This window comes from Drosophila sechellia, chromosome 4 (assembly GCF_004382195.2).
Source record: "Drosophila sechellia strain sech25 chromosome 4, ASM438219v1, whole genome shotgun sequence".
NCBI classification, from domain to species: domain Eukaryota; kingdom Metazoa; phylum Arthropoda; class Insecta; order Diptera; family Drosophilidae; genus Drosophila; species Drosophila sechellia.
This window is the reverse complement of record NC_045953.1, coordinates 243,227-255,000: the sequence shown is the minus strand read 5'-3', so window position 1 is coordinate 255,000 and position 11,774 is coordinate 243,227. Positions and strand designations below refer to the sequence as shown.

The window sequence follows — 11,774 nt, the reverse complement described above, 5'->3', positions numbered from 1 at the left end:
TATTAAGTTATTAAGTTATTAAGTTATTAAGTTATTAAGTTATTAAGTTATTAAGTTATTAAGTTATTAAGTTATTAAGTTATTAAGTTATTAAGTTATTAAGTTATTAAGTTATTAAGTTATTAAGTTATTAAGTTATTAAGTTATTAAGTTATTAAGTTATTAAGTTATTAAGTTATTAAGTTATTAAGTTATTAAGTTATTAAGTTATTAAGTTATTAAGTTATTAAGTTATTAAGTTATTAAGTTATTAAGTTATTAATTTTTTTTAAGTTATTAAGTTATTAAGTTATTAAGTTATTAAGTTATTAAGTTATTAAGTTATTAAGTTATTAAGTTATTAAGTTATTAAGTTATTAAGTTATTAAGTTATTAAGTTATTAAGTTATTAAGTTATTAAGTTATTAAGTTATTAAGTTATTAAGTTATTAAGTTATTAAGTTATTAAGTTATTAAGTTATTAAGTTATTAAGTTATTAAGTTATTAAGTTATTAAGTTATTAAGTTATTAAGTTATTAAGTTATTAAGTTATTAAGTTATTAAGTTATTAAGTTATTAAGTTATTAAGTTATTAAGTTATTAAGTTATTAAGTTATTAAGTTATTAAGTTATTAAGTTATTAAGTTATTAAGTTATTAAGTTATTAAGTTATTAAGTTATTAAGTTATTAAGTTATTAAGTTATTAAGTTATTAAGTTATTAAGTTATTAAGTTATTAAGTTATTAAGTTATTAAGTTATTAAGTTATTAAGTTATTAAGTTATTAAGTTATTAAGTTATTAAGTTATTAAGTTATTAAGTTATTAAGTTATTAAGTTATTAAGTTATTAAGTTATTAAGTTATTAAGTTATTAAGTTATTAAGTTATTAAGTTATTAAGTTATTAAGTTATTAAGTTATTAAGTTATTAAGTTATTAAGTTATTAAGTTATTAAGTTATTAGTTATTAAGTTATTAAGTTATTAAGTTATTAAGTTATTAAGTTATTAAGTTATTAAGTTATTAAGTTATTAAGTTATTAAGTTATTAAGTTATTAAGTTATTAAGTTATTAAGTTATTAAGTTATTAAGTTATTAAGTTATTAAGTTATTAAGTTATTAAGTTATTAAGTTATTAAGTTATTAAGTTATTAAGTTATTAAGTTATTAAGTTATTAAGTTATTAAGTTATTAAGTTATTAAGTTATTAAGTTATTAAGTTATTAAGTTATTAAGTTATTAAGTTATTAAGTTATTAAGTTATTAAGTTATTAAGTTATTAAGTTATTAAGTTATTAAGTTATTAAGTTATTAAGTTATTAAGTTATTAAGTTATTAAGTTATTAAGTTATTAAGTTATTAAGTTATTAAGTTATTAAGTTATTAAGTTATTAAGTTATTAAGTTATTAAGTTATTAAGTTATTAAGTTATTAAGTTATTAAGTTATTAAGTTATTAAGTTATTTAAGTTATTAAGTTATTAAGTTATTAAGTTATTAAGTTATTAAGTTATTAAGTTATTAAGTTATTAAGTTATTAAGTTATTAAGTTATTAAGTTATTAAGTTATTAAGTTATTAAGTTATTAAGTTATTAAGTTATTAAGTTATTAAGTTATTAAGTTATTAAGTTATTAAGTTATTAAGTTATTAAGTTATTAAGTTATTAAGTTATTAAGTTATTAAGTTATTAAGTTATTAAGTTATTAAGTTATTATTATTAGTTATTAAGTTTTTTATTTTATTAAGTTATTAGTTATTAAGTTATTAAGTTATTAAGTTATTAAGTTATTAAGTTATTAAGTTATTAAGTTATTAAGTTATTAAGTTATTAAGTTATTAAGTTATTAAGTTATTAAGTTATTAAGTTATTAAGTTATTAAGTTTTTTTTTTTTTTTTTTTTTTTTTTTTTTTTTTTTTTTTTTTTTTTTTTTTTTTTTTTTTTTTTTTTTTTTTTTTTTTTTTTTTTTTTTTTTTTTTTTTTTTAAGTTATTAAGTTATTAAGTTATTAAGTTATTAAGTTATTAAGTTATTAAGTTATTAAGTTATTAAGTTATTAAGTTATTAAGTTATTAAGTTATTAAGTTATTTTATTAAGTTATTAAGTTATTAAGTTATTAAGTTATTAAGTTATTAAGTTATTAAGTTATTAAGTTATTAAGTTATTAAGTTATTAAGTTATTAAGTTATTAAGTTATTAAGTTATTAAGTTATTAAGTTATTAAGTTATTAAGTTATTAAGTTATTAAGTTATTATTATTAAGTTATTAAGTTATTAAGTTATTAAGTTATTAAGTTATTAAGTTATTAAGTTATTAAGTTATTAAGTTATTAAGTTATTAAGTTATTAAGTTATTAAGTTATTAAGTTATTAAGTTATTAAGTTATTAAGTTATTAAGTTATTTTTAAGTTATTAAGTTATTAAGTTATTAAGTTATTAAGTTATTAAGTTATTATTATTAAGTTATTAAGTTATTAAGTTATTAAGTTATTATTATTAAGTTATTAATTATTAAGTTATTAAGTTATTAAGTTATTAAGTTATTAAGTTATTAAGTTATTAAGTTATTAAGTTATTAAGTTATTAAGTTATTAAGTTATTAAGTTATTAAGTTATTAAGTTATTAAGTTATTAAGTTATTAAGTTATTAAGTTATTAAGTTATTAAGTTATTAAGTTATTAAGTTATTAAGTTATTAAGTTATTAAGTTATTAAGTTATTAAGTTATTAAGTTAAGTTAGTGAGTTTATAAGTTATTAATGTATTAAGTTATTAAGTTATTAATGTTAGGTTTTTAGGTTATAACCATATTCAGGTATTTGGATTTCTAATATCAACTTGATAAATGATATTCAAAAAGTGACGAAAAAGAATGATAGAGCTTCGGAAAGACCGTCAATGTTCTTTTGGACTCATGTGTTGATTAAGATTAAGACTGATTAAGAATACATACATTTTGACTTTTACCAATATATACTTTAAATGGATTAAAATATCCGATGATCAAGCCAAAGTAAAAGTTTTATTTTATTTTAAGACAGCATATCGGGTTATATCCGAAAATGCTGTATAAATGGACTTCGGCATGCTCGTACGAACGCCTCTTGCAAAAATATCGACATAGCCCCAACAATAATCCCGCAGCTTTGGCTTGGACTTTGTCACTCTACACTTGAAGTGTGCTGTTCTCGAGAACTGGACCATCAAGATTGCGAGCTAGGTCGACTGGCTGCTTTAGACGGTACTCGCTGTGACAGAGAAGGAAATGTAACATCTAGCTCCTACGCAACATGTTGTCGTTCTTGTCAAATCGGATTAGCAGTTAAAGCGAGTAAAGCCAATTGCAAAGATCCATTATTTTCATTTCTTTTCTCAATTGAATCATACCGAGCGTGCTGTTATGGATCTGCTGATTTTAACGACAAGCCCGTTATCGAAAAAATCGATAAGGCTATTTCTATTAATGATGAAGGTGAATTGCCGTTTGTTTCTGAAGAGGATATGAATGTAACTATTGTTCTTACCGGAGATGGTAAGTAAATATTCTTTGTGTATCATTTAAAGTCATAATTAATTGTACTTATTGGTAGATGACATATGTGGAAAAATTGAAAACCTTTGCGCTCACATATGCGAAAGCACTTTCGACGCATACCAATGTAAGTGCCACCCCGGGTTTATGTTAGATAATAACAACGTAACATGCTCTCCGATGAAAACCCAAATATGTCCCAGCGGGTACAATTTAGATAAACTGGATAACAAATGCATTGACATTGATGAATGCCGGAAAGATCTTCATGACTGCAAATCATCCCAATATTGCCATAATACGAATGGCGGATACCACTGCTTAAATGTGAAAGCAAAAGACTGTCCACCAGGATTTTATTATGAGCATGATTACGACGCATGTAAAGGTAATTTTAAAGTCTGTTTCAAATGCAGATTAAACTAGATTGTCACTCGACTATCAGTTTTACTATGCTAGGATGACTAATGGGATATTTCAAAATTTTGTCGACATATCCGTATTAGAGAAATATTAAAATTTATAAAATAAACACATTCCACCCACACATGTGCTGCCAATTTGGGCGGCTTTCGGACGCGTCCGTGGCTAAAATTTTTTAGCATATTTATTTAAAAGACTAACAACAAAAATTACAACCTTTCCTAAAAGTGTCAGGAGTGCCAGTTTTGGCGGTTTGTGGGCGTGAAATAAAGTTGCACGCACCTTTTACATATTTTTCAATATGTCGTGTATACCCTTTATCTCTGCGAGTACGGGTATAAGCTATGTATCGGGTCGGGTATCTGAAAGCTTAAAAAACCTATATGTAGCATTGTATTATTTTAGTTTTCTATGAGTCATAGTAATTATAAAGCTAATAATCGGATATCTAAAAATTAAAAATCCTATCAATATAGCATTCCTTTAATTTTATTATTTTAGCTTTTTTAATTTGAAGTGCGTTCTATTCACTTAGATGATTACAAATGCAAAGATCGTAAATGCGTTAAAGTTCAAACTTGCGATAAAGGGTTCAGTTTGCATAACGGTACCTGTTCCGATATTGACGAGTGCTCACATAAATCATTAAACAACTGTCATGGCATAAGTAATCAGGAATGTATTAACACAGTGGGAAGTTATTCCTGCAATTGCCTGCCTGGATTTAATTTGGATGCTACATTAAATAAGTGTGTTGGTAAGTACGTTTTTTCAGTAAAATAAGTATTGTTATTTATTTTGACTTCAATAGATATAAATGAATGTTCAATAAATAATCACAACTGCCTTCCAACTCAGAGATGTGATAACACGATCGGATCATACATATGCACGGTATATTAATCTGTTTACAACATGTTGCTTTTGTTACATCCTGTATTTTATATAGCGCCTACAAAGCTGCGGAACAGGCTATACCTTAAATGCAGAAACGGGGAATTGTGACGGTAAGACAATATATATAAAAAAATATCATTTCTATATAAAAAAAAGGTCAAAAGCCGCTAAAACAACAATTTTGTGTTAAGAACATAATATTTTTAAAAATTCCTATCATTGGCTGAATAAAATTTAGGCATATTAAAGCTCCCGGTCTTTAAAATTACTTGGAAAGATTTCTGTTCTACAGGCAACAATTTAGGAGCCTTTCACCCCTCCAACATAACGAGGGTATAGTCCTCATAATCTTAAAATCTTTACTTTGACTAATATTATTTTTACGGTTCAGTATCGAAATTACAACCTGCAAATGATGCGCAAAAAATTGAATATTGTTGATGTATCTTAATGAACTTGTATGCTTTTTAGTTTCTCCAACGTTTTAAATAAATTCACTTTGAATACAGAAATGTGCCAGGAATATATTATCTTCTTCTCCAATTTCTTCTTTATTCACTAACTTAGTATTTCTTAGATATTACTAGCTCTCCTTTTTTTAAAAAACTTTAGCTGTAAAAATGTTTTAAGTATCTACATGGGGCTAGAGACTTATGCTATATGTCGTTACAAAGACATTTTCAAATGCTATCTTTGTTTTTTTCAAGCGATTTTACCGCGATTAAAAAACTTGAATAATAGTGTGGCAATTGAGTAAATTTAAAAGTAATTTATAGTGTAATTGTATACAGTCAAGTACAAATTAAATTTTGTTGATATCAGAAAATTTTGTTCCTTGCCTCGTCAAGCGGTTTTTGGTTTGGTTCTTACGTATACTGTTTTTCTTTACACTATGTTTTAATTGATAATGCGATGAAGTTAGAATTCCTGTTGTTCCTGACACCAATTTTCTTTAAAGATGATGATGAATGCACCCTTAGAACACATAACTGTCCTTCAAACTATAATTGTCACAACACGAGGGGATCATTCCGATGTTATAGAAAAATCACAACAACGTTAACAACAAGAACGACATTAACTACAGTTCCGCCCTTATCTTTGGGGAACGCACGAAGAGGTTTTACTATCCGATACCCATACCCATTAGCTGTACATCCGGAATATTCACAAAACAACGATTCTTTTTCTACAAATCGGCGTGCAGACTGCTCCCCTGGATTTTATAGGAATACTCTTGGTGCATGCATAGGTAAGTGGTAAAAATGAATGTCGTTACCGTTAGGGCCGTAGATCTTAACAATTACACAGTTGGTTGGTTCAGAAAACATCGACTAGCATACATAAAAATAAAGCTAAATGATCTTTACATTAGCATACTGGAACGTCTGTGAGACGCTGCTTTTTATTGTGGTTACAAGGAAAATGTTTCCTAGCATATGGAAATGTTCTCTTAGAAATATGTAGCTTATACTTTTCCAGGAATATATTGAATAAGTTAAATAAGTTTATGCCAAATGTAACCTATGCTTTTCGAACAAAAACGATTATAAATGTTATTATCGATTTTAATTACCATTTTTTTGGAAGATACAAATGAATGCATGGAACAAAATCCTTGCGGAAACCATGAACGATGCATTAACACAAATGGACATTTCCGCTGCGAAAGCCTGCTCCAGTGCTCGCCCGGCTACAAATCAACAGTGGACGGTAAATCTTGCATAGGTAGGTGGACATTTTGAATTATCGTCGCGTTATTTATAATAAATTCATAACATTCAAAAATGTGTTATATCATGAAAATTGTAATCGTTTAAAGGATCTAAATGTGTGGGCGTGGCAGTTGACAAATAGAAATTTACAAAACGAATAAGATTGTGAAAATATATCAAAATATTTTTCAAAAGTGTGAGCGAACTTATGAACTTATATAACTGAAACGCTACAAGAAGAGGCATTCTCCGCCAACAGCGTTTTCATCGTTAAAAACCAAACCAGCGGAAGCCACTCTTTAAGTTTGAGCTTGAACCAATAAAAAGCCTCTTATAAAACGAACAGCCAATTTATAAATTCTAGAAAATACGTGTTCACCAAAGAATAAACAGTGTGAGGCCATATCAATGTATACCTACATGACACCATCGAAAAAAAATCCTGTCCTATACCCAGCAATACCAAAGTAACATTAGCAAGTGCGCTAAGCGTAAAACTGGTCAAAATTATTGGCTATCAGTACAGCAAGGAACAAAAACTGAAGCCATGATGCAAGCTTTGCAACAGAGCATTGTGATGTTTATGCGGACCACTATCATGATATGCATCATATATGATATATAAGTATATGCTACTGAAACCAATCTGGACCTCAGAGCTATGGGGGAATGCTGGCAACACTGAGATCGTACAGCCAGGACAATGAAAGATTTTGAGAATCAGCAATTTAATAGGTTCGAAATGAAAACACCCAAAGAGTCTTGAACAGTCCACCAGTCATAAATGTTATCTCGAAACTAAAAGAAAAATACCACAGCATTGAAGATGGCAAAAACATCATGGTTACGCCCACTTTCGACAAAAGCAAGAGCTAGATACCGGGTATCGATCTCACGCGTTATTTGCGTCGTGTAATGTAATTACTATTATTATTATTGTACGCTGTAATTAATAATTTGTAAAATTAAGCTACAGGATATCAGCAATAGCTGCAATACATTTTTTCTGCATATAAGTTCGAATTTATTTACTAATTCTAACATTATAATTTTTCAATTAAGTATTTCCGTAATTCTTAAGGTATTCAATATTAATATTATTGTTATTGTATTGTATGTAAACTATTTTTTAATAGACATTGATGAGTGCGATACTGGTGAACACAATTGTGGCGAAGGACAGATTTGCCGTAATCGAAACGGTGGCTTTGTGTGCTCCTGCCCGATAGGTCATGAGCTCAAACGACACATTAGTGGTGCTAGTACATGTGTTGACACGAACGAATGCGCGCTAGAACAACGTGTATGTCCATTGAACGCCCAATGCTTTAACACCATTGGGGCTTACTACTGTGAGTGCAAAGCTGGCTTTCAAAAGAAATCTGATGGTAATAATAGCACACAATGTTTTGATATCGATGAGTGTCAAGTGATTCCGGGACTTTGTCAACAAAAATGTCTCAACTTTTGGGGAGGATATCGATGCACTTGTAACTCTGGATACCAACTAGGACCGGACAACCGGACATGCAATGATATAGATGAATGCGAAGTACATAAGGATTACAAACTATGTATGGGGTCTGTATTTACCAACATTTTTATAATACATTTTTGGTATTACTATTTTAAAAACATAATATTTTACATTATTTAAGATTATGCATTAACACTCCTGGATCGTATCAATGTTCCTGTCCACGTGGATATATGTTGGCTGCAGATATGAATACGTGTCGTGATGTCGACGAATGCGCAACAGATTCCATTAATCAAGTTTGTACTGGCCGGGTAAGTATTTATTGTTATTTCATGTATAGAGAGAAAGCCAAATAAATAAAAAAAATTCTTACTAGAAAATTCAGTTAAAACAAGGAAGTTAGATTCGGCAAGCTAATTTTTTTGCAGTAACTAAATATTTAAAAACTGAGCGAATATATTTCTAAAAAGATCACTTTATGATACATACACTATTCAGATGAAGGAACGGTTGGCGACCCGGTAAAGAGTAGGGTCACAGCCAATTCGATCTGGCCATGTCCGTCTGTATGAACGTCGAGATCTCGAGAACGAAATAAGCTAGAACGCAAATTATGAATAACTTCCGAGAGATACTCGTAGTCGCAGCGCTAGTTTGTTTACTGATATGTTTATACACAATTTTTACAAGAAAAAAAGTGTTTTTGGCTTTACGAAGAGAGCTTGTATTATTTAATTAATTATATATTTACACTATTTGTATTTTTATTTTTATGTAGAATGACATTTGCACCAATATCAGAGGAAGCTACAAGTGTACTACAGTAAATTGTCCACTTGGATACAGCATTGACCCAGAACAAAAAAAGTAAGTACTTTCACCTTTTATGTGTCACAAAAGAACAATTTTACGTATGTTTATAAAAAACTTTTTAAACTTAAAAAAGTTTAAGACCATACTTGATGAGGAATGTTGAGGTTTTCACTTGTTAATTTAGTATTTATCATCACAATATTTTTAAATGTTAAATATGGCACTCTGGCTGAGAACGACTTAAGCTGGCTGTTAGCATGCCGGTCTTCGATGTCTAATAATCGCTGTAAGAGAACGTCGTGATTTCGCTGGCGGAACTGTCGCGGCGAAACAGGGGCGGAAAATATAGGGATAGTTATCGTGTTCACTTTTTATCCTATACATTTTTCTCAATAACAATCTCTATGCTTTCTTAAATCCGTGCTTAAAGATTCCTTTAAGAGTTGGCAAATTGGAAACAAAGCGTTGGAAATATGTTCACTACCGTGAATTAAGAATCTGTGTATCGCTGGTAACAAGCATATAATAACACTGACATAGCTTTACACTTTATGTATCAGTTTCATGAACGTACTCGTGAAATGATTCTACGTTGACGTCAAAGCAACGCCCTCTAACACTTTAACACTTAATTCATATGACATATTTGTGAGCACTTAAATTGCACACAAAGTGAGGTTTGGATATGCTTGAATGCAATGCTCAAAGGACCCTTAATGCCCTTGTAGGCCTTACTGTTTGACTTTTATAGCGAATTGTCGTTTAACAGTGTTTAATAATTTAAATTTTCCAAAAAGAAGTCATTACATTGATAAAAAAATATTTCATAAAAATAATCTTAGGCTCGAAGTGCGGACTCAGCAATCATTGCCTTATTAATTTTTCACCCGTCGCAAGCTGAATACTCTGACAAAGTTTGTAATATAAAGTCATTTTTGAAATTTATTTTGTCATATTATTTACATAGATAACTATAACTATTTTAAAGCTATATTTAAATAATAAAAACGTGTGCACACATACAGTTGTTGCTATGACTGTATGCGTAAAAAAGAGCTGTTCTCGGTAGCGCTATCCGCTCTCTCGCTCCTAAAAGAAAATTCGAGAGAGCCAGGACCCACCTCTAGAGCCACGCCGAAAAAATCGTGTGCCAAAAAATCGTATGGCGTTACGCGTCTTATTATTCTAGTGTCTTTGGTTGTACATTTGTTATTTTCGATTAGTTTCTTTTAAGTCTCCCCATTATATTCTTTGAATATGACTTTGGTCATAATATCATTTCTGTGAAATAATTTGTTGTTATTTAGGCCTGAAGAGTGTTATATAAGATTTTATATCGTTTTTTCTTGCAGCCGTTGCCGCCAGAATCTTAACTTTTGCGAAGGAGAAGAATGTTATACCCAACCGTCAGCTTTCACATATAATTTTATAACATTCGTTTCAAAGCTAATGATACCTCCAGAGGGTCGTACCATATTCACATTGAGAGGTCCACTTTGGTATGATAATATCGAATTTGATCTTAAAATTGTTCGCATACAAGCAAACACCAATATTCAAAGGGCAACCGATGGGAGTTTTGAGTACGTATTTAAAAAAAATATTTAGCTTAAATTCTACAATAAAGTGATTAAATTGTTAACAGCACTTTACAAAACAACAACCAAGTTAACGTGATATTAAAGAAATCATTGGAGGGTCCCCAGGACATCGAGTTGGAGTTAAGTATGACAGTGTACACAAACGGAATGCCTCGTGGAAAAAGTGTGGCAAAATTATTTCTGTTTGTTTCCCAACATACATTTTAAAAACAATAATATTTCATTTGCTGCGAACTTGTATACCTCTTGATTCCCTACAAATCTATATAGTAGGCACAAATAAAAATTATGCAGAAGAAATACATATATACATACCTGTTCGGCTTATAAAATTTACATTTTTAAATCATTTTAAATAAATAAAGTCATCGTAAATAATAGCTCAAGTTCAAAATTGTTGAATCTGTCCGTCCTGACGAGGAACCACGATGTTTGAACTAGAATATAACAAGTTTGTGATCAATTTATATATTAATATACCTTTAAGTAAAAGTATGTTTATGTCCAAAAAACTCACGGAATCTGTACTGCTTGTGAGGACATGTCCGCAGAACAGTGCTTTCAGTGCTTATTTGTTCTTAATGCTATGTGCCTGGAGAATATAAATGCATGTGATATTCATACATTCATGCGGTTAAAAAAACCTACCACTACTACTACTTTGGCGGACGTGTTCGTAATATAAAAATAAGGTAAATTATATAAACATTTAATAAACATTTTAATACTAAAAACAAGAGAGAACGCTTTTTTGCGAGTTCTTCGCCTATCATATAGCCGGTATTTAAGACAACTACAAGGCTAATTGAAAATAAATCAAAAAATCGAAACATTTTTTAAACATGTGGGCGTGACAGCTTTTGGCGGATTAAGTGAACGTGGCAACGTTTCGACCATTTTTATACCCATTAAAGGGTATACTAGATTAGTTAAAAAGTATGTAACAGGCAAAAACGCTTCCGACCTCACAAAGTATAAAGTGATCAGGATCAATAGCCGGTCGATCTAGCCATGTCCGTCTGCCCGTATGAAAATAAAAACTAGAAGTTTGAGTTCAGAATTCATATTCTAGAGAAGGAGACGCAGCGCAAGTTTGTTGACCCATGTTGCCAAGCCCACAAACCGCACAAAACTGCCATACGCACACTTTTGAAAAAGTATGTTGATATTTTTTTTATTCTAAAGCAGCCCAAAACTTTTTTGTCGCCCGTCAGCAACTTCCGAGTGGCTTAAGACCTTTCTCGACATATAACCAGTAGTAGCACTAACCTTTTTTTGGGCGTACTCTTGGTGCTCTCGAAACTCTCGCGCGTGTCGAGCGTATTCCAAGGT

General features: G+C 29.4%; 1 protein-coding gene across 2 annotated transcripts in view; it reads left to right on the top strand.

The window, feature by feature from the left end:
- The window catches only part of LOC116801931 (fibulin-1), a 14,611-nt gene extending 3,855 nt beyond the window's left edge, over positions 1 to 10,756 (top strand). The window contains exons 2-14 of one of the 2 annotated variants that reach the window (XM_032723938.1): positions 3,019 to 3,513; positions 3,572 to 3,640; positions 3,717 to 3,901; positions 4,472 to 4,693; positions 4,748 to 4,830; positions 4,886 to 4,943; positions 5,792 to 6,085; positions 6,424 to 6,561; positions 7,685 to 8,129; positions 8,207 to 8,339; positions 8,807 to 8,895; positions 10,194 to 10,424; positions 10,487 to 10,756. In XM_032723938.1, coding sequence (XP_032579829.1) covers positions 3,612 to 3,640; positions 3,717 to 3,901; positions 4,472 to 4,693; positions 4,748 to 4,830; positions 4,886 to 4,943; positions 5,792 to 6,085; positions 6,424 to 6,561; positions 7,685 to 8,129; positions 8,207 to 8,339; positions 8,807 to 8,895; positions 10,194 to 10,424; positions 10,487 to 10,649 — 2,070 coding nt within the window. In that variant the 5' untranslated portion in view covers positions 3,019 to 3,513; positions 3,572 to 3,611 and the 3' untranslated portion in view covers positions 10,650 to 10,756. Of the gene's footprint in view, positions 1 to 3,018; positions 3,514 to 3,571; positions 3,902 to 4,471; positions 4,694 to 4,747; positions 4,831 to 4,885; positions 4,944 to 5,791; positions 6,086 to 6,423; positions 6,562 to 7,684; positions 8,130 to 8,206; positions 8,340 to 8,806; positions 8,896 to 10,193; positions 10,425 to 10,486 lie in introns of both variants that reach the window. The other variant, XM_032723937.1, reaches the window with a different exon arrangement.
- The last annotated feature ends 1,018 nt before the right edge of the window (positions 10,757 to 11,774 follow it).